The 24362-nt window shown below is 33.3% G+C and overlaps 1 protein-coding gene across 1 annotated transcript; it reads left to right on the top strand.

Moving 5' to 3' along the window:
* Positions 1-20536: 20536 nt before the first annotated feature.
* Positions 20537-23357, top strand: LOC133176401 (uncharacterized). The gene is made up of 2 exons (XM_061311524.1): positions 20537-21308; positions 23036-23357. The coding sequence occupies exon 1, from the start codon at positions 20537-20539 to the stop codon at positions 21296-21298; it is 762 nt and encodes a 253-aa protein (XP_061167508.1). The 3' UTR covers positions 21299-21308; positions 23036-23357.
* Positions 23358-24362: the final 1005 nt, after the last annotated feature.

The following is a 24362-nucleotide window of genomic DNA, read 5'->3' on the forward strand; positions in this document are numbered from 1 at the left end:
AAATGTATTTTCTTTAACAAAAATCACTTAGTTTGCTACTCCTGTAAGACGTATTATTTGCATTTCAATAATTGTTTAACATTGATCTGAGATAAAATCTGAATGAAAAAAAAATGTTAAAATTAAAGTTTATTATCACTTTCAGACTGTGAAAATATAAAATTAAATGCTTCTACAAGTACCCTGGTACATGTATAATGATAAACTGTATGTTGCATTATTGAACGACCCTCGTATAGATAAAATGCATTTAATAGTTTAAAAACCTTCTTCTCTGCTCCGAGTATTTAGTAGATAAACTAAATGTCTGGTTATGAAAAGCAAAGGTGCCTATTTAAAAATTGTGTGATATGTGGCACCAGGGTCAGGTGTTCTTGGTTGTGGTAGGGGGCTTTATTAATTATACAGAGAAAATGCCCAATTTGTTTGAAAATCTTTTTCTTTGTTCCTGCCCCAACAAAAATTTACTATAGTTAACTATAATTTACCATAGTTTACTATAGTGAACTATACAAATACTTTGATTTACTATGAAACTGTTATGAGATTTTTTTTTTTTTTTTTTTGGTTTTTTTGTTTTGTTTTTTGTTTTGTTTATTAAATATATATTCATTTGTATAATATTATATAATATACACAGACAGTTCGAAGATAATATGACAATTTAATACACTTAATCAACTAATAAATAATATCAACCTAAACTGATACGTTAATTAACATTGTTTAGTACACAGGGTGTATTACTTTTCCATCACATCAATTCAACTGTTTATACTACTATATTCAAAAAGGAATAAATTATTAATAATGCCACCAATATCTGTATAAACCATATATATATATATATATATATATATATATATATATATATATATATATATATATATATATATATATGCACATATGCACAATACACAGTAATAGGTACATAAAACTCAGAAAGTGAAGAAAAATTTGGAAAAAAGGAAATTTTATGCATATATAATTGATTGTTTAATTTTTTTTTATAACAATAGAAATATCACATACATATATATAAACATGACCTTGTTACAGTGGGAATTTCTAATTAAAAAAAAAAAGAAAGAAAATGAGTCCATCAATCCCGCTGTAACTAGTATCGAGGGCCAGGTCACCCTCCAATACGGGTCTTTTTATGTTATAATGCTCAACAAAAACAATACTTAGAGTATTTTTAGAAAAAAAGAGGAAGAAAAACAAAAATAAAACAGAAAGCAAAACAAATTTTCTGAATATATGTATAATTTTTTCACATTACATTTTACAGGGAAAAAAAGAACTTAACATTCATTTTAAAATTATTTTAATCATAAAGTTTCCAGTTACTATTGTGTGTGAAAAGAAAGACACAAGCAAATTAAGGTAACCTAAACAGTAACTATGTAGTAAATGTGTCAGCAGATATTGACTATTACTAGTATTAGAAATACATAGGATTTTGAAAAATATGATTCATTTTCTCCCTTATAATTGATCATGTGATTGTAATAGTAAATTTGATTTCATTTCATTTTTAAAAGCAATTTTAATACTTGAGTCATTTATTTTTAGATTCTCATATTTAACTTTATTTCTTGTTTTCCATATGACCCATTTATAAATATATATTAAGGTATTAACAAAAGTTCTTGGAATTTGCGGTTCCTCTAAGTACCCTAATATTATTGTTTGCTCATCAACTGATAAAAAACCCTTCAGTTGTAAGTGTTTGTTTAACTTTTGTGCAATGAAAAAAGAGGTGTTGTTGATTTTCCCTATGGTTTTTACACAAATTGCATAAACCATTGGAAAGTCCGATTTTACTTAATTTATTTTCAGTATACAATATATTATGCACACTTTTCCATTGGAATTCTTGAATTTTATTTTTTACTTTTACTCTTGAAATACTGTCCCAAACTAAATTCCACTGTATGTTATTTTGATATATTTTTTCCCATTTTTCTTGACTTTTTGGATTTTTTTTCTTGTTTAATATTTTTTCTATGTTTTTTAACTTGAGATCATCATTATTTACCACTTTATTAGTACCTCTTTGAATGAGTAAATTATTATTCAATTTATAAGGGAGTTTTATTTCGTTGTTGGATATTAAGTTGTTTCTTTTCATTATTTGATAAAAAGATTTAGGAATGGCTGCTTTTATTTTACTATATTAAAAAATCCAGCATCTTTTGTCTAATAATTCATTAAAAATAGTGTCATTGTATTTAAAACAGTTTTTCTCATCATTCCAAATGTCTTTAATTTAAAAAAAAAAACTTTTAATAAATGATTCAACATATAGGGCTTTCCCATTAAATTGTATAAGTTAATTACCGAACAGAGAGAGATTGAGTAGTTCTTCTCGACTCTCTGGCTCAAATTTTGACTGAAATTCGCTATATGCGATAAGTGCCTTTTTATAAAAACTAGAAATTTTATTTAAGGAAATTTGAGATAAATCCGAACAAGTGCATAAGTGATATTCTTGATTTGGATGTATATCTTTACTCTGTAACCAGTATTTACCAATTGCATTCCATGTTTCTAACTTTGAATGCATAATTTTATAAATTGTCTTGATTTGTTTACTTTTTATAAAATTAAATATATTTGTCATATTCATTCCTCCTTCATGCTTGCTTAAGCAGCACACATTTCTGTCTATTTTATTCAATTTATTATCCCAAATAAAAGACCAGATAATGTCGTTTATTTGTTTGGCATAAATGTCTGGTATTCCTCTCATTTCTATTTCATAACCAATAATTGGAATTATCAAATTCTTTATTATCAAAGTTTTCCCTTTAAATGTAAGGTTTCTAGTTTTCCAGACATGCAAACTGTTCATAATTTTTTCTATTTTTTCCAACCATATTGCACAAGTATCGATATTATATCCATGATGTACCCCTAAAGTTTTTATGTTAGTTTTTATCCATTGAATTTTTTTAAATTTTGGTGTTTTACCCTTTGATTTTCCAATAAACAATCCTTTAGTTTTTGAAAAGTTGATTTTTGCCCCTGAAGCTCTTTCATATACTTCTAAAATATTAAAGGAATTTATTATAGATTCTTCATCTTTATTAAATAGCTGTGTGTCATCGGCGAATATATTTATTTTACACTCTATATGTTGATCTTTTCCAGAAATTAAGATGCCCTTTATCTGAGGATTTTGTCTGATTGCACAAGCCATAGGCTCTATTTGAAGCACGTAAAGTAGGGGAGCTATAGGACAACCTTACCTTGCTGATCTTGATATTGAAGAGTATTTTGAAACAAATCCATTTGTTTTAATGCAAGTTTTTGATTTTATTAGAAGCATTTTTATCCATTTACAATATTTTTCACCAAAGTTAAATCTCTGTAATGTGGCTTCTATCCACCCCCATTCTATCCTATCAAAGGCTTTCTGTTGATCCAGAAATATTATTGCCCCTTCTAAATCTTCTTTTTCTGCATAATCGATTATGTCTTGAATTAATCTATTTGCATCACTTATATTTCTACCCTTAACAAACCCTTTTTGATCTGGGTGAATTAATTTTGGCAATACAACCTTTAACCTCTCAGAGAGTATCTTAGCAATAATTTTATAATCGTTGTTAAGCATAGTTAAAGGTCTCCAATTTTTTTTTTTACATCTTCTCTTTCATTCCCTTTATGTATTAATGAAATAACTCCTTTAGTTTGCGAGTCACAGAGTATAGCCTTTTGAAAAATATATTTTATTACTTTTGAAAATTCAATTTTAAATTGTATCCCAATATAATTGATAAAAAGTTGACAGTATTCCATCTTCCCCAGGTGATTTATTTGGTTTTAATGACATAACTGCTTTGTAGATCTCGTTATCAGTTATATCGCTGTCAAGCATGTTTACGTCACCCTCATCTAATTTACATTGTACTGTCTCTAATAATAAATTTCCGCTTTCTCTATCCCAACCCTCAGTATCTAGTAATTTGTAATAAAAATTTATTTGCTCTTCAATTATTGAGTCAATGTCAGTTTTATAAGTGCCATTTTCTGCTTTAATTCTAGTCCACAATTTTTTTTCTCCGTTATTTTTTTCTAATTGAAAGAAATATTTAGAAGGTGCTTCTCCTTCTCTAAACCACCTACATTTAGATCTTATAATTGCAGCTTCTGTCTTATCCGTATAAATGTCTTTGATTTTTTGTTCAAGATCGTTTTGATACTTTTTATCATTTGAAGGACTGTCTTTAATCTTTTCTAATTCTTTTTCTAATTTTGCAAGTTTCTGTTTATTAACATTTAATTTTTTTGACATCTCAATACATAATATTTTTATTTTATATTTTGTTAAGTCCCACCAATGTAAAATATCCTGACAATTATCTAAGCTTTTTTTTGTATTTTTCCCAAAATCAACAAAAGTTTTTCGGAAATCTTCATTTCTTATAGTTTTTTCAATCATTGCCCATAGTCCTGGGCCTCTTTGGATATTATCCATTTGCAATTTTAATGTTATCAAGTCGTGGTCACTAAATGGAAAGTGTATAATTGCACAGTTGTTTACCTTATGTAATATATTTTCACTTGTAAGGAAAAAGTATATTCTTGATTTTGAATTGCCCCTGTGAAATGTATAGCATTTTTTTCCGGATTTCTTTCACGCCAAATATCTTGTAATTCGTATTTTCTTATTAATTCAGTTAGTTCACAGACTGCAACATCTTTACGTAAGGGCACCGGTTGCCTATCAAGCTGATTGTTTTTCGCGCAGTTGAAATCACCACATATGATTTTATGATTTGCTGTTTCATCAAATTTTACAGAGTTAAAAAAAAGTTTTCTATCCACCCCATTATTCGGTGTGTAAATACACTTAATTTCCATTGTGAAATCATTTAATTTTATGCTTACGTTTATTTCCCTTCCTTCGTTTTGAAATGTTATTTTATTTATTATTGATTCCGGTTTTTTGTAAAGAATAATATACCAACACCACGTGATTCGCTGGACCAATTATTCCAAATAGAGTTATACCCTTTAAACGTTTTCCATTCATTTTCCCACTTTTGCGTTTCTCTATCTGTTCCGTGTGTTTCTTGTAATCAAATGATACCGTATTTGCGTTTACTCAACCATGAAAAAGTACACATTCTTTCTTTCTCATCTCTTAACCCGTTAGTATTAATCGAGGCAATGTGTGAAGACATCGTAATGACAATAATGAAAAATTCTAAAAAGACAAAGGGAGGAAAGAAAGAAAGAAAAAAAAAGACCTATATATACAAGTAATATGTACAAGTGTGCTTATTAATGCCCTATGATTTTAACAGTATGAATCAAGGTCAGCGCAGGGTGCTACATGTATTTACATTTTTTGGATTTTACCCTGCTTTTCGGTCAAAGCTGGAGTATTTGAACTTAACTTCCTTTCGGAGATACTTGGTGTTCGAAGGGGATCATCTACAGAGTTGTATTTATAGAAAATGTCGGCTATTTTCTCGGCTCCTTCGCTGCTAATAATATGTACACCGCTGGGGTCGTTGCTGTCGTAAAATACTTTAGTAGCAAGCCCTTGTTCGTTAAGGGTTTGGTTTTGTGTGCAGCCAAGTGAGACTCACTAAAAATAAAAACCTTAATATCTCAAAAATTAAGCCTTGTTAACACTTGAAAACTGGTCCATGTCATCTTCATAATGAAAACAATCTCTGGGTATATGCAGCTTAATTAACACTTGCAGCAGTTTGCAGCTATGAAGTGCACAATACACCTGCAGGACTGCGCAGCCACAGGTTTTAGTAGTGCACCAAAAAATCCAAAAAAATATGAAATAGTTAAACCAATTAAGTGGCTACAACTATTTGTGAAGAACCTTTGATTTAAATGTAAACTCACTACAATAGGTACATTTCTTTAAATGCATACTTGTTTGTTAAACAAGAAAATGTTAGCCATGAAAGTAGTCCCAACCACATGGCAATGTGTTAAAAATAGAATTAAAGAGACTCACTGTTGATCTAAAAATAGCACTTTATATGAAAGCCCAGATGTATCTAAAATATTACTCTATGGTGTGTACAAAACACAGTGAAATTAATGTTAGAAAAATAATTTTCTCCTTAAAAAATATGCCAAATAAGATGTTAAAAATCTGCAGGGATAATGAAAGTGGGCAATTTAAATAAGAGGCCTGGCCCACAACATTCACTTGAGTTACCTTGGTGTTCTTCAGATTTCTAAGACATTCTTATCCCCCTTAATTCTCATAAAAACAAATTTGAGCCAATATTGTGGCCCCACCTTGGGTCATAAGGCCATGTCTAATCCAAAACTGATTCCACAACATGAGGATATTTCATTATCAATATGGCTAACATGGCTTATATGTTTCCTAAAGTTTTTTTTTTCACATGTATACATGCATTTACCAATTTATATATAAAATCTGATCTCAGATTTATTTGAAGAAAAAAAAATGAAAAAAATACAAATAGGGAATATTTTAATATTATTATAATAATAAGTCTGGCAAATGATTTTGACCAACTTGAATCTTCACTACTTGAGGATGCTTGCATACATTATGAGTAAATCATTACCTTGTTGTTCATTAAAGGATGATTTTTTCCTATCTATTCCCATGTCAAACTTTGATACCCCTATTTCAGGGTTTAATTTTTATGGATGACAGATGGACAGACACCAGAGACTCTTTGATCAGAAAAGTTCAATAGAGCCTCTGCTCAGATGAGCTAAAATGTAAATGTCTTTGATTATTGTAAAAAAGTCACCAAGAAGAACAAAAGAAAAGGATAATAAATGAACTTTTTTTATTCTTAATCACTTCCAGGATATTATATTTCTTTTAATATGTTAACCAGTATATGTTTGACTATTTTTTGTGAAACTTTCTTTAAAGATATAAGGTATAATTTTATAAATAAGCTTCAATTCTAACAATATAACTCTAATATAACTCTCTAAGATATTTGAGACCTGTGTTCTTAGCATGGGTTTCACAAGAGTGACTTTAAAACATTTTTTTGCATTTAATGCACTAAACAATATGAATAAATTAGATAAAACACTATTATAATATCCTGTATCAAGATCCCAAAATGTTCTTCATTGTAAACTCGTGGAAAGTTCAAATTAATATGTATTTTTGTTTGGTCATCATATTAACTTTTTTTTAAAATGATGTTTGGAAAGTTCATAGCATTTGTTCATACAACTATGAAATCAAAAATATTAACTTTCTTTAGTCATATCATATGAAACTAAATCACAGTCTTCACATGTTGCTGCTATTTTCTCCAACACTGCTTTCCAAAAGATTAACTGTTGAGACAAACCAACATGGACCAAACCCTCTGTCGTTTGAATGATCTCCTTGACTTTGAAATCTGTAAAATATTAAATATAAATAATTTATAACATACCACTAAAAAAACAATACTGTTGATCACTCTCAAAGAGGGAACTTGAATTGAAAGTTAAATCTTTACATCATGACTAAGTAAAAAGTATGCAAAGATAGACATGTAAATTTCAGGGTCAAAGGCTACACATCCCTCAGCAATGATGGTCACATTGTAAATCTTGGTTAACACTGATTGTTGGACTGAATATATCTTATTTTAATTTACAATTAGTGTAGATCAGAGTAGTTTAATCCATATAGAGATAAATGAGTCTAATCTGTATACAAAGAGGTCAAACATAAATAACATCAATTAAGGTAAACCCAAGTGATGGTCATGTCATCTTGCCTTGGGAAGTAGATGGGACGAGCATATAAGATCATAATGAAATAAAGCAAACAAGTACAAAATCTGAAGGTTAAATGACAAGGTAAGGATTTGATGGCAGAATTTTAAAAACCTGATATGATGACATGTGTGTTAGTAAGCTACAAGAAGATGATCAAAAACAGTTCCTTCCAAAAGAGATTGAAGTTTTCAATTATTTAAAAATAACCTCTGATGTGACTTCCTTTTTTCAGTCACTGTTTACCTAACAGTTGTTTTTTTTATCATTAAAGTCAACTGCAATATAAACAATTACTTTAATTGGGTTATAACATGACATCACACATATTAGGTTTGATTATTCATGATAACGATACTTAATTCACTCAAGCAGCCTCGGGTAGGAGAGAACTGTAGGCGGACTCCAACCATGGCTTGAGACATTATGTGATGGACACATACACAACATTCACTTAAACAAAATCTTTCTTTTCATCCAACCGCATATATATTTCTCATCATAAAAATTGTACATTCTTTCATTCTGTACACATAGAATAACATCTGAATCCAATTATACAAAATGAAAATGACTAGTCAGCTCACTGTGATTATAACACCTACCTTATACCCTTATACACATGTCTATTAAATTTACAGAATCATTTCATTGGGATATAAAACTTACCTTACAGGGGAGGTTTTTGGGAGGGCTCCAACACAGGTATCACATGATTATGAAATGCAGAAATTGACAGTCCAGAGAAAATATCTGTCAACAGTGTTCTTTTTTGTGAAACAAGGCATTCTGTAAACATGGTAAACATAGTTATAATAAATTTTAGGAAAAAAGTTCAAAAACAATTCTTTTAAATCTAGATATTAATATTAATCTTTGTTGAACATGTTGAAGGGTGTCAGTGTTTTAACTGAATGGTATTTATTTCCTGAAACTGTGTCCGATAAAACTTTTTTCTATGAGACATTATAAGAATAGAGTTTTGCTTCCATCTCTCAAAATTATATGAATTTGAATTTGATTATTGTTTGTTATCTTCATATTTCATTGAAAGTCTCTTCCATTTTTTTCTTTAAGCATTTTAACCTCAATGTGTCAAACTATACCAGATTTCTTGATTTTTTTTATTGGTCCCATCAGGATAGAAATAACAAGGTTTGCCTGTACCATTAAAATGCAGGTCCTCCAAAAAAATATAATAATAATAACCTTTGAGATAAAGTGGTGGCTACATGTACATTCATTTTTTTTCTTCAATTTTATAGAAAAATCTTAGAGGTTTCTACAAGAATATTATGGTATTTATGGATCAATACCAAGGTTTACCCCCCACCCCACCCCCAGCACCTTATCTCTTCCTTACAAGTGCAACCAACAACCTAAGTCTGATTGAGAATATGAAAAACTTTCATAAAATGAACATTCAATTAAAAATAAACATGCATGCTTGGTAGCATTTGATTCAGCATGCTCAATGGTAACTTAAGATCAGGTAAGACCCCCTTATTGTACTCCCTTTTTGATGAAACCAATGCAGCTGCAGAAATTCAAGTTTTCAATCTTAACCATTTCAACTAGAGAATATTAATTATTAATAATTTATGCAATTTTCATCTTTAAAAAAAAAGAGCTGTTTTTCAATTTTGCTGCACTCTTCATCAAATTGATGAACATTGAACAATTTACCTATCAAGCAATAAGCAAATTAAGTTGACATCCTTGAAAATTTTTATCGTTTAATTTACTTTTCCCCATGAGAACTACATATACTGCACTAATCTGCAAATCAGAAGGACCAAGTCCAAAATGATGGTTTGTATACAGTACAAACTTATGTGAAAATTATTTATATAAATAATTAATAATACTTGCATCTCTTTTACAAAAAGTAATAAAATTTGAATATCAAAATTTTGATCTACAAATAACACATCTGATTTACCATATATGTGTACTACGTAGAGCCACTTCACTTAGCCGTCATTGGACATTTAACTTGGTGTGCCTGAGGCTCAATGAAGGATCTTACACAAAAATCGCTCATTAATGAAAACAAAATTTAGTTCTTTACTCTACTCATAATATTTGAAACCATGTTTTTGACTGAACTATATTTTTATACAATAACGAATACTTTTAGTATTTTGAAACATAGTAATATTTATTAGAGGAACCTTAAATATTGCCCGCTACCAAATTGTGGTCTGCAAGAAACACGTGGAAATTCTCAGATCCTTTGTATAACGTTTAACCTTTTTAAAATTGATGTGCATCAGATCGCAGGCGTTGTCATACTCAAAATGTATTACTGATACTAGGAGTTATATCATATTTCTGAGATAAGGCTCATAATTCACAATAAACACAACAAATCGACTTACCAGCTCCTACTTTCACTTTAGCCGAATATCGCATGGCAGACCTCAGAAATAAACTACGCTGAGTGATTATAGTTCTTAATTTTCGTGCAATATTTTTCAATATTATATGACATTGTCCTACATTTGTAGGATTAATATGCTTATTTGATAAAAGGTAATTAATAGCCTTACCTGCAAAAGAAATAACAGACGTTAAATTCAGTCGGAACTGCTAAAACTGGGCGCGTATTAATTTATCTGTCCATTGTAAAATCGAAGACGGAGCATTCCCTGATAGTAAACATCGATGTTACTTTTATAATAAACAATATTAAACATTTAGATCGAAACATTCTAATAGCTGGAGATGTTTTACGAAATATCTCTCTAATTGCTTTGTGTAATCGGGGTACTAGAGACATCAGAGGAACGACTTGACTTTACCGGTCCCCAGAAAAACGCGCTAAAATATAGTGTCGCCGTAGGCGACTTCAATATATATGAGATCGCGTGAGCGATCGAAAAAAATTTAAAATATGAGGTTTTAAGCCTTTTTGACCCCAAAATCGAATTCTACGGTTAAAAGTTTAGTTTAAAACTTCGTTTTTAAACGAAGTTTTTAACCTCGTTCTCTGAAAAAAAGTAATAACTATTGTTTATTCAGTGAAAAGGAGACACAAAATAATTGTGAACGGAGCGCGTGCGGCGCATGCTTAGTGCCGTTTCTTTTGTACTTAGCCATTTTTTTTTTATGTAAACAAACCAACGAGATGTCGTTGAAGCTGAATTAAGATCTTGCAAAAAATACAGATGCAACTGAATTTGTTAATTAATCTAAAAGAACAAGACACTAACCCTAATCTCTCAGATGGTATGCGAGGACTAACCCAAATCTCCCAGGCGGATGCTAGACTAACCCATGTGCGAGGACTAACCCTAATCTCTCGGATGGATGCGAGACTAACCCTAATCAGTTGAAAACTTATGGAAGGACTAACCCTAATCTTTCAGGTGGGTGCAAGACTAACCTTAACCAGTCGAAAAATGTGCAAAACCAACCCTAATCAGTTGAGTGACGTAAGTCTTACGTCATAGTGCAATGAGCACGCGGATCTTGCGGATCTGGGGACCGGTAAAGTAAAGTCTACCCGACATCAGATTACAGAAATAGTCAGTTGGTTTCAATACCGGAATGGCAGCCCCCAGATTTCGCATGGCGGACATGCCTAGTTGAAGAAAAACAGACAGTTATGGAAAAAGTACGCACAGAATTGTTAGGAACGAAACAAATAGTTGTACCCATGACGTTCAACTATCTGCACATATACAACAAATGTCATGTAATTGTTTTGTTAGACCTGTAGCTGTGCAGTCCTGCAAGTGTAATATGCACATTATTGCTGCATGACACTGCAAGTGACAATCAAACTGCATACATATCAAGACAGCTTTCCCATGGAAGGTGTCATAGGTAAGTTTTCAAGAGTAAGCAAGAAGTATTTATTAAGATATTGAGATTTTTATTTCGTACGAGTTTCACCTGGATGAACACAAAACCAAACCCTTAATGAAGGAACTGCATATATCAATGACCGATAAACGTTCGTTTTTTTCCACAAAGTTTTTCTATGAATTTATTGACATGCCAAGTATTGTCATTCATTTTTTTAATTGCGGCGCTTTTTCCTTTCCTTGGGATGACAGTGCATACGGCGATTTGCGCTTCGGGGAAGGCTTCTTGAATTTTGTTGAGTCCCGTCATTACATTTGTTCCCAAGTGAACGATAACGTTCTCCTAATTTTTTTCTTGCGAATTCTAATAATTCTGAAACGTTTTCGTAGGACGATCCGGAGACCGAAGTATTTAAAATACTTGGCGGTAAGCTTTGAATTCGTTTGCAGTTTGACGCCCCTAAAATTACAGTATCAATCTGTTCATCATGCTTTTCGTCCTGTTTTTCAGCTTCCGCATTGTTGTCAGGTCGGGATTGGTTGAAATCGTAGTGTAAGGCCTCTCTGCCTTCGCTAATTTCTGCGGCATATTTACCATATCTTGTTAGCATTTTTTCTGAAAGTACCTCACAGTTCTCTTTACTATGACCCTGTTCCTTACAATATCTACACACAGGATCGTTTTCACAGTCTTTTGCTATATGACCCTGTTTACTGCAGTTGTAACAGAATGAGATTGGTTTATTTACAGGTTTTTTAATACATTTGTACGAAGGGTGATCAGAATTTCCACAATATGGACATTGAGTGCGATTGTTGTCTGCAAAAATTCTGACTTCATGATCTCCAAATTTCGTCCTGTTAGGTAGAGTTGGAATACAATTTAATATTTGCAGGTATCGCGTGCCATTTTTAATAGCTGTGTTTTTAATTGTGCCATGTTTGATGCTGCCCGCAACTACCTGCCCATACTGCATCATGTTTGTAGCTATGAAGGAGTCTGGCAGCTCAACGGGAGCATCTTTGATTGTTACATTTGTTATTTGTTTGTCAATCTCATACAATGATACTGTTCGATTTTTTACCGTTACACCGGACATTAAAAGTTTTTCTTTTGTTTGCTCTTTTTTTAGTGTAATAACACAGTCTTTTTCAGTAATCTGAATTGCTTTTATATCTTCAATATCTATATCAGTGTTTTCTTTTAATCCATCTAATACTTCTTCGTGAGTTACACCCTTGTATAACCGTGTAGAAAAGTGTATTGACAGATTTCTCTGTACTTTCTGCATGTTGAGTAGTGTTCAGCCGGTTTACTTTCGCTACAGTCTGTTGTTTTCAACGTTCAAAATCGATTACAGTGATACTCACAGTTTGTTGTTGCACTTGTTGCAGCATATAAACCACATTAATGACTCACATAAATTCAGCAGCATACAGCACCCTCGAATAGGAAATGTAAGCAAAGAAGATCAAAATACTCGGAGTGACCAGAAATGTCTGCCGACCAAGGGCCATAACTCGAAAAAATTATGTTATGAGATTTTGAAGTTTAAAATCTCTTAAATTCAATACCAATGATGTAAAATTTGAAAATAGTACGTTAATTTACAAGTTATGTTTCTATGTAGTATTAAAATATACATGAATGAATAAGAGAACATAAAATAAAACAATCTGAAATCCATAAAAAAAAGCTCTGATTTACTACAGTGAAATGCTTGGTCTATTATGCAAACAAACCAAGAGCAGTTATGATGATCATGGGTGCCTGTTCCAAAAACGCGAACTTAATGGCCCCTGGATCAGGGAATCTAGTGTTAGGATAGGGCTGTGTTGCATCAATATTGAAAGTGCATTATTTCTTGAAAATCTTCTTCTGTGCCATGGGCATCTAGGGGACAAACAAAGTATATTTGTAATAAGCAAGGGTATTTTTACCAGATTCTAGAAATTCTGATCCACTTGGTCAAACCATCTGGTGCTGGGCAGGGCTTTTTTGTATTCTACTGAGAAAGGTTCTTCATCTTGGCTATTTACCTATGATAATGAATCACAGTAAATAATACGAATTGAAAAGTCAATTAAATACTAGAATTATAAAAGAATTTTTATCATATATAATACCAGAAGTACTTTCATGTATTTAATGGTCAGACAGACTTGTAAATAATAGATAAGTAAAAAAAACAAATATACATTATCTTTGTACATAAAATTTTTCAAACACTGTGAGTTTGGAAGAGAATGAGATGGGCTTACAAACAGTGCTCAAGCGCTATCGTTTTGTTTAGACTGAATGGTGATAGTGGTAAATGGGGGCAAGTACAGGCAAGTAAATAAATCTACTTTAAGATTTGTTATTGAGAACTAGAGGAATTATTGTTCTGTTGATTCCTGGTCATTGTATTTCTCTTGCTTTTGGGTAACACAGCTTCATCTATCAGTCAAACTTTGAACCTACACCTGATGATTCTTGCATATCATAACAAAGCAGTTTTTGAGATTTCCTTTTCCATAGATTCTCATGTTATACTTTGATCCTTTTTGGCCCCCTGGGGGCCATGACTGAACCAATTTTTTTTTTTAAAAACTTTTTTTAATTGCCCCCCCCCCCCTCCGGACCATAATTTAAACAATCCTGAATCCACTCTACCTAAGGTGTATTTGAATGCGAGAGGTCCATGGCCTGCAACGCTCACCCAAGACACTATGGCAGATTTTTCCCTAGACATATTGCTATGTAAAACTTTTATCACATATCTTCATATCCCTGAAGTCACCTTCAAATCGAATTATATGATGTTGTGTTTCTTTTGCATGCCATTATATATTCCTATAAAAAAAATTGATAGTCTGTTGTGGCCCAACTCTACCCAGGGGTCATGACTTTAACATACTTGAATCTATACTATGTAGTAAAACTTTCACATACGTTTCATCTATTCTGGCCCAGTGTTTCTTGAGCAGATTTTCAATTGTGGCTGTGACATCATGATTAGAATAAACTTTAATCTACACTAACTAAGGATGATTCAATTTAAATATATCAATCATGGCATTGCTGTTCTTAAGAAGATTTTTAACAGTTTTTTTTCTTTATATTCCCATGTAAGGCATTGATCACCCATTGTGACCCTTCTTACCCCTGGATCCAGGGGTCGTGATTTGAAAAACTTGAATCTACTCTTCCTGGATGCCTCTGTATAAATATGACTAACCATGGCTTTGCAGATCTCAGGAAGATTAAAAAAAAATCCTATACATTCCTATATGAAACAATGACCACCCATTGTGGCTCCACCCTACTCCTGGGGGTCTTGATTTTGTAGTGGTTTAGAATTTTATTTCATAGCCCTCGTTTCGTAAATAATATTTTAGAAGTATTTGCTGGTATTTCAGTATGATGAAATATATGAAGATAACGAACAGTATTCAGGCTCAAAAGTCCATCAAACAATACAAAATAGGAGCAGAGCAAACACGGACCTCCAAACATCAGAGGTGGGATCAGGTGCCATGGAGGAGTGAGCATCCCCTGCCGACCGGTCACACCCGCCGTGTGCTCCTTGTCATGATCGGGATATAACGGAAAAATCCGTCGACAATTCAGTGTGTAAATAATGGCCTAACAATTTGTATGAAAAACGTAAGTCAGCATTTGACTCAATGATAAATTGTATTTGCTGACAAGGTCATTGTATCGACCATAGAACTTACGAAATGATGACTTTAAACGAGACAGCTGATATTCTTGTTTCATCAACTTGTTTGTCAATAATTCTATTTACCTTATGTTTTCAGTTGTTACTTACTTAAAACACCTTTATTTTTTTTTTGTCTTTTATAAGTTAGGACATGTGTTGACATTCCACACTTTTTAACTTTTAAAGGAACTTTCTGCCAAAGTGTCATCCACGTTGGTAGTCTTTCCGAAGTACTTTTGATAGCTGTTCGAGATCGGGTTCGTGCTGCACTATATTAATGTTACAAAACGAGGTTGTTGGGTTTAAAATTATTGATTTCAAACTTGCTAGGTAGCTTTATAGCGACAAACTATAGATCAAGTTTGAATTCTGTCACGTTTGACTAACAGGTGCTAGAGTAAATTAGTTTAAAGCATTCCTCTTTTTTATAATCGGGTTCACGATCGGGTTCGTACCGCACTAAAATGTTTCAAAAACGAGGTTGTCGATATTGTGACAGAAAACGGTAAAGTAATATTGTGCATTGTTTTCAGCAATTCCTACCAGCGAATACTTAATATACTTGGCGAAATAATACCAGATGCAATAAAGACTGAATATTTTTCCCGATTTGAATTGTTTTTTATATCCCTATTTATTTATAATTTAAAGGCAGAGATTTTTTACAGGGTGGTAAATGCCAGGTTGGGGAAAACGCGTATCGTAAGCAATTGTCAGGTTATTCATACATTATGTGATTTTAGTCAAACACGTCTTTGTAAGACAGATTTCATTCCAACATTTCATTCATAAACAAGTAATCCGAAATGTCCACATTGGGGGGGGGGGGGCGCAATTATCATATACAGGGTCTTAGCTTTTACACATTTGCTTCGTATATTTTGTTGAATAAATTATAGATAAATAATTTATTTTTCATCCATGTTTTAAAGGTATGTGAAAAAAAGGTTCCTGCGTGATTTGAACTCTCTCTAAAGCTCACGGTTAGGCGCAACACTGAACGCGTTAACCACTATGCCACTAAGTCTACTTGTCTTCAACTTGTGTCAGTGTGATATAAATAAACAAGTTTGTTGAAGCGTATAATTTTTTCCAGAAATGTTCGATTTTCACACAGAATGGGTTCAGATTCCATTTTTTTGAAACATGAAATAGATTTTACATTTACTCTTCCATCATTTAAACATTAATGAAGAATGGAGACTTGACCCATTCATGTTCAAAAGTCATTTTTTATGGCTCTAATAAACCCATATTCCACGAAATATGCTTACTGTTAACTTTTAAAACAAATTATTAATTAATAAGTCGTTCATTAAAATAAATGAACCAAATGTGTTGAAGATGGCATTACTGAAAACATAATTTGAGAAAAATAGAACTTTTCCGCGAACTTTGAAAATTGAGAAATATATAATTGCCTCAGAGCAGGGGACCTCGCCTTGTACGCCCGATTTCTTTATTTTCCCCTTTCCAAGTCCAGCCTGTTCTAGGGATTTGTAGATAACAGATATAAATTCTAGAACCACTATTCGGTATTTATTTATTGGTGTTGTTTATTTTCTGGGTCAGTTATTTTTAGAGCCTAGACTTAGCATTATTAATTTAAGTTCAACTCTAGTGTTGATAAGTTTATTTAGGGTTGTGTAGCTCATTTTCCTTACAATTTTCCAGCTCATTGGCATTTACAGTTGTGTACACTTTTGCCCATTTTCATAAGTATGGAGGCCCAGTGGGAATATAGATATTTTTACTAAGCATCTTTCATTTTTTCATAGGTTTTATGTTCTAATTCGACCTGTCTCAACCGAACATTAATTATTTATATCCTCATTAAAAAATCAAAACAAAACCCCAATATTATGGGTACAAGCTCCAAGACCTGCGCATTTAATTGACGACATTGCTCAACATTTAATAAGGTGCTTTCATAACATTTACAAAAATGAATATTACAACAACAGAATATTACTAGAGGGAGGGAGGGGTGGGTGGGAGCATATTGTGACCGAAATGCACGCAGTCTTGAGCTCGAATGACAAAACACAAAGAACGCTTTACCTTTATTATCATTACAAAACTGGTCATACAGGTATTCCTACTCATTTAGGAAAAATAGAAAAATGTGTTTGAAAGGGAATCGAACGATATCTAGTTTTAAATTTGTTCAACCTGTAATAAATATATTTCCACATTCCTCCCATTTTCTATTAAAATTTTCATAAACTTCCTATTTATTTATTGAGATTATTGTTATTCACTTGCCAAATTAAATTATATTTTGATAAAACTTTATTTATTCCTGTGCAATTTTAAAAGACTTTAATTACTCTTTGTTAAATTTTGATTATCATTTATTGAATTCATAAAACTTACAGCAGTGTTTTCATTTTGCGTTGATCATTGTTCAGAAATCCCCTTACCTTGGTTGATCTTGATAACTGGATACATTGAAAATTTCCACTTTTAGCCGCGTTGGCTAGTGACTTTATTACCTTTATCATTAAAGAGTTCTACTTCCGGTTACAATTTGCTCAAACTTGAACCTACACTACATGAGGATGATTCCACATAAAAATGACTAACTATGGCCATGCTGGTCTTCAGATTTTAAAAGGTTTTTTCCTATATCATTGTCGCTCCACCCTAACTCCAAGGGTCATGATTTGAACACACTTGAACCTACACTATCTGAGGATATTCCACCAAATAAATATGACAAGTCATAGCTTTTCTGTTCTTGAGAAGATTTTAAGGTTTTTCCTATACCTTCCCTATGTAACACACTGAGTGCCCACTGTAGCCCAACACACCATCCTTGAAGGGGAGGGGGGGGGGGGTGTCATTGGTCATGATTTGAAAATAAGAGGCCCATGGGCCTGAGTAACTTTGGCCCTGCTGTTCTTCACTAGAATTTCCCCATGTAATACATATTATGGCCCCATCCTACCCCAAGGGGTCATGGTTATAACAATTTCTTTAACAATCCGCCCTACTCCTGGGGGTCATAATTTTAACACTTTTATCAATACACTACCCCAGGATGCTTCCACATAAGTTTCAGCTTTTCTGGCCCAGTGGTTCTTGAGAAGAAGATTTTTAAAGATTTTTTCTGTATAATTATTTCAATGAGAAACTTGGACTCCCTATTGTGGCCCCGCCCTACCCCGAGGGTATGATTTTAACAGCTTAGAATCTATACTACCCCAGGATGCTTCCACATAAGTTTCAGCTTTTCTGGCCCACTGGTTCTTGAGGAGAAGATTTTTTCTATATATTTCAATGTTAAACTTGGATTCCCTATTGTGGCACCGCCCTACCCCCGTGGGTCATGATTTTAACAATTTAAAATCCATATTACCCCGGGTTACCATCGCTGTGCAGTGGTTAGAGCATTTGCTCTAGAATTGCGGAGTAAGAGTTGACATGGGTTCGAATCCCACTGTGGGACGTGGAGACCGGTCCTTCGGATGAGACCTATAAACCGAGGTCCCATGTCACAGTAGGTGGTGGCACGAAAAAGATCCCTCACTGCTCAATGGCCCTACGTGCCGAGTATAGGTCAAAATTTGCAGCTCTCCATCGGCAAGTGGTGGCGTCTCCATATGAGTGAAAAATTCTCGAGAGGGACGTTAAACAATAAACAAACAAAGAAAAGGTACTAACACGAAAAAGATCCCTCACTGCTCAATGGCCCCGTGTGCCGAGTATAGGTCATAATGCAGCTCTCCACCGGCAAGTGGTGGCGTCTCCATATGAGTAAAAAATTCTCGAGAGGGACGTTAAACAAACAAACAAAGAAACATTACCCCGGCATGCTTCCATATAAGTTTCAGCTATTCTGGCACAGTGGTTCTTAAGAAGAAGATTTTTAAAGATTTTTCTATACATTTCAACGTAAAATTTGGATTCCCTGTTGTGGCCCCGTCCTACCTACGGGGGTCATGATTTTAACAATTTACATGAGGCCCAAGGGCCTTGAATCGCTCTTCTGATAAACTGTACAACCTATTACTTCTATTTGAAGCCTCTAAGTATCCTGTATATTTAGATAAAGCCTTGAAATTTCAAAGGTAGGTCATCATGACCAACAGTTTAGATGAAAACTCCGAGAACCCAAGATGATTCTAAGCCAATTAGCATCTGAGAGTTGGTCATGGTGACCTACTTATCAATTGTCATTCTCTGAGGACCCAAGATGCATCAACTAAGTTTGATGATTCTAAGCCAATTAATACCTAAAATATTATAAAACAAGCTAATTTAGAGAATTTGTGTCCCCCGCTTAAGGAAAAAAGAAGAGCATGCCCAGATCTAAAGGCGGGGGACCCCCCCCCCCCTTCGAAATTTGCAGAATCATGAAATGTATACAAGTAAACTGAAGCAAATAAAAAAAAATGCCAATATGGATAAATTGATTTGATTGCTTATTCTTTAATATGTGTCTAGAAAATTCTTTTTATATAAAATATTTATCATTGTAATAATGATTTTATTAGAAGTTTGTACACGCCAGATGTCATAACTTCATTTCTTATGTTGAATACTATCATTTAGTAAATCAAAAAAAAAAAAAAAAAAAAAAAAAAAAAAAAAGAGATTTTCGGTGATTTGAACCCGGGACCTCCCGCTTGCTAAGCAAGAATCATATAATGTTTATATTCACGTTCGATATTGTCAAAATTTTACACAATACATGGTGTCTAATTTAGCTATTACTAAACAGTTTTAATGGATGTAACAAGCTAATTCAGAGAACTTGTGTCCCCCGCTTAGGGAAAAAAAAGAAGAGCATTCGCAGTTCGGGGGGGGGGGGGGTCACACTGCCCCCCTGTATTTGTAGAATTATTAAATGTATACATGTTTATTGAAGCAAATTTAAAAAAAAATGCCAATATGGATATAAAGATTTAAATTCAATATTCTTTAATATGTGTATAGAAGATTATTTTTAATATACAGAATATTTATCACACTGTAATAATGATTTTATGAGTTTGTACACGCCAGACATCATAACTTTTTCATTTCACATGTTGAATAGTATCATTTAGTAAATCCAAAAAAAAAAAAAAAAAAATAAATAAATAAAAAAAAAAATAAAAAAATAAAATAAAACAAGCTAATTAAAATTATGTACGGCATGGTATTATGTAGCGTGTTTGAAAAGTTTCTTTGAAAGTCACGTGGTTATATAGGGTATAAATAGTAATGCCATGCGGTAGCACGGCACTCTAAGACCGCTCGCTAGGATTTAAAGATATGGCTGATAGTGATGAAAATCCAATGGAGTGCAATGAATTTGGGCTCTCAAACGAGGAGACCGTTTCGCTGTTTAGTGCTTCACTCAATACAGCGTTAGAAAAACAAAGTAATGTGATCGTGAGTACAATTACGGGACTTACAGAACAACTAGGAAAAAGTATTGCCTTGAAAAGTGCAGGACACGTGCCTGAGTCCAGACAAACATTTGAATTTAAGCATGAGGGGCATAAGATTCAATTCGCTTTTAACCAAGATAGACTTTTTAAGTTGTCTGAAATTGAAGTACTCATTCAGGAGGGGGATTTTACAAAGACCACAGCAGTTATTGCGGAAGAAAAGACTGCCCTACAGCAGAGAAACAAAATTTTAAAAATCGCCGACCGTCACGGATGGGATACTGTGCACGAGTATCTCGATGACCCCTTGGCGGATAATACTGAAGATGCCGCTAAGCTTCGTTACGCGGTGGGACGTGCTGCAAGAAAACGTTCCTTCAGAAGCAAACCATACGAGAGACGCAGAGAAAGTTTTGCGCCCAGTGACCTTTTTCGTGGCTTTAGCCAGTCGTATAATTCCTCCGACAAATTCAATACAGGGGCTATAAGGGTCGGAACTACAGGATTCCAGTTCCAAAGAGATCGTGGTGGATGTTTCTACTGTTGGCAAGTCGGACACTTGGTTAGAGACTGTCCCTACCTTAAAGGACAGTCCATCCCCTCCTTGTCAACATCAACTACAAGTGGAACCTCTAAGCAATGAAAATAGTGAAGTTGAGTATATGTTTGATTTAAATGAGCAATATGAATATGAGCAAAATGTTAAGATGGTCAGTGTTAAATCCAAGCTCAAGAAAAGCATAAATTTCTGGAATTCTGAGCTTAATGCTAATAGTTTTATTTTGAATACTATAAGATGCGGGTATGCTATCCCTTTCAAAGAACTTCCATCTAGTATTATTTTAAAAAATAACAGGTCTTCATTAAATCATACAGAATTTGTTTGCTCGGCTATCTCAGACTTAATTAAAAATGGATGTAAAATCAAAGATGGAGCATTCTCTTGATATGACGTAAACATCGATGTTACTTTTATAATAAACAATATTAAACATTTAGATCGAAACATTCTAATAGCTGGAGATGTTTTACGAGATATCTCTCTAATTGCTTTGTGTAATTGGGGTACTGGAGACATCAGATTACAAAAATAGTCAGTTGGTTTCAATACCGGAATGGCAGCCCACAGATTTCGCATGGCGGACATGCTTAGTTGATGAAAAACAGACAGTTATGAAAAAAGTACGCACAGAATTGCTAGGAACGAAACAAATAGTTGTACCCATGACGTTCAACTATCTGCACATATACAACAAATGTCATGTTATTGTTTTGTTAGACCTGTAGCTGTGCAGTCCTGCAAGTGTAATATGCACATTATTGCTGCATGACACTGCAAGTGACAATCAAACTGCATAATATCAAGACAGCTTTCCCATGGAAGGTGTCATAGGTCAGTTTTCAAGAGTAAGCAAGAAGTATTTATTAAGATATTGAGATTTTTATTTCGTACGAGTTTCACTTGGATGAACACAAAACCAAACCCTTAAAGTGTATACAGATAATCAAAATGCAGTACTTATTGCTTCTAAGGGTAGTATGAATTAAAAGCTGCATCAGCTTGCTTTGGGAAATGTTTGGTTTGTGCGTTGCGCATTCGATAAAATTAGAGTTAGAATGGATTCCTAGAACTATGAATACAGCTGCAGATGAGTTAAGCAAGATTTATGATTATGATGATTGGGGAGTTTCAAACAGAATTTTTAATTTTTTTTAATGAAGTTTGGGGAGAATATACATGTGATTTATTTGCAGATAGTAAGAATAGAAAGGTTAAAAAAAATTTATTCTAGATTTTGGACTCCCGGGTCTTCAGGGGTTGATGCGTTTGCACAAAATTGGGCTGATGAAAATTGTTGGATTGTACCCCACCTGCTTTGATATGCAAAGTTATCAATCATATGCAAATATGTAAAGCATTTGGTACATTAATAATTCCAAAATGGAAATCCACTTTGTTTTGGCCGATGGTTTGGAATGAAAGGCAAAATAAACTTCAGGATTTTGTGCTGAAGTTTTATGAATATAAAAGGCCTACAAATTTTTTCACAGCTGGTTCAGACAAAAACAGTATTTTTGCATCAGAAAAATTTCAGAGTAACGTGCTGGTTTTGAAAGTAAATTTTGAGAGGTTAAACAATTGAGCACCACGTGCAATTCAATGTACAGTGTAAATGCATGCACCATGTGCAAAGCTTTTGTGAATTGATTTATTAGGAATGGCACCATGTGCAAAAAATTACGCACCATGTGCAAAAAGATTTGTCTAATTGTTTAAAAACAACAGTTTTTTGTGATGAAATTATTATGTCGATATGCCTGTATTTAGATGTGATTGGTGGTTCATAACCTTAATATGAGACCATTTTTTTTTTCATAGATGCGCAGTGTTTGGACAGAAATTCAGGAAATGAAAAAGGACAGCAGACTTTATTCAGCAGCATCAGATATTCAGCATATAATCAGAAAAGGGAAGAGTGATAGTTCAAATAAAATGTACGACGCATATTTTAAAAAGTTTAGGACCTGGTGTTCAGATCATGGTGTTTCTTATTAACCCGCGGCAGTGAGTACGGTGGCCGTTTTTCTTAGCAGTCTCGTGCAGCAGTCGGTGTCAGAATCAGTGTTATCAGCCTATTTTTACAGTATCAAGTGGTTCCACGATTTCAATGTGTGCGTTAATCCGTGTGATACAAAAATTCTGCATATGGTTATGGAAGGGGGAAAAAGAATCCTTAGTAAACCAATTCAGAAGAAAGAACCCATAACGCCCGAAATTTTTGAGCTGATCATAAACAAATACGGTGATGACAGTCGAAAAAATAACTTATTAAGTGTAAGAGTGTGTGCTATGTTTCTGATGGGGTTTGCGGGATTTTTAAGGTTTAATGAATTAGCTAATTTAAGAGTTAGAAATATTTCTTTTCATGATTTTTATATGCGTTTACATATTGAGAGTAGCAAAACTGACGTTTATAGACGGGGTAATGATGTTCTCATTGCAAGTACAGGTAATGCTACATGTCCCGTGTTTTGGACAAAACATTATTTACAATTAGCGGAAATATCAGGAAAACCAGACGATTTCGTTTTTAGGTCTGTACGTTATTTCAAATCAGGTAAATGTCACAGACTTTGTAGTATCAACAAACCTATTTCTTACACCAGGGCACGTGAAATATTACTTGATTCTTTTTCGTCCATTGGTTTGGATCCAAAACTGTTTGGTCTACATAGTTTACGTAGCGGTGACGCTACTTCTGCAGCTTCATGTGGGGTAAATGACAGGTTATTTAAAATACATGGTCGTTGGAAGACAGAATTTTCAAGGGACAATTATATTAAGGATTCTGTATCAAAGCAGTTGAATGTTACAAAGAATCTACGTTCTATGTGTATATAATTATTAAAATTATTTTTTGTGAACTTATGTTTGTTTATATATATAGTTGTAATTGCACGGTATGTAATCAGCCCAATTATATTATCTCTTTGAATCTTTAAGCACTAGCGAGCAGCGTTCCTACTTAATATATGTTGTGTTTTATTAATTTAGCACTTCATTGATTTATATTCGGACGAACGAAGTGAGGGAGAATATATTTGAAATTATGTGCGGCATGGTATTATGTAGCGTGTTCGAAAAGTTTCTTTGAAAGTCACATTATTATATAGGGTATAAATAGTAAGGCCATGCGGTAGCACGG

The sequence above is a fragment of the Saccostrea echinata genome, unplaced genomic scaffold, assembly GCF_033153115.1.
Source record: "Saccostrea echinata isolate AGI-Se365-2 ecotype Australia unplaced genomic scaffold, CSIRO_AGI_Sech_v1 ptg000075l, whole genome shotgun sequence".
NCBI lineage: Eukaryota > Metazoa > Mollusca > Bivalvia > Ostreida > Ostreidae > Saccostrea > Saccostrea echinata.

What these genes read in the sequence shown, in the direction of transcription:
- LOC133176401 (XM_061311524.1), top strand. Translation starts at nt 20,537, where the DNA reads ATGGCTGATAGTGATGAAAATCCAATGGAGTGCAATGAATTTGGGCTC.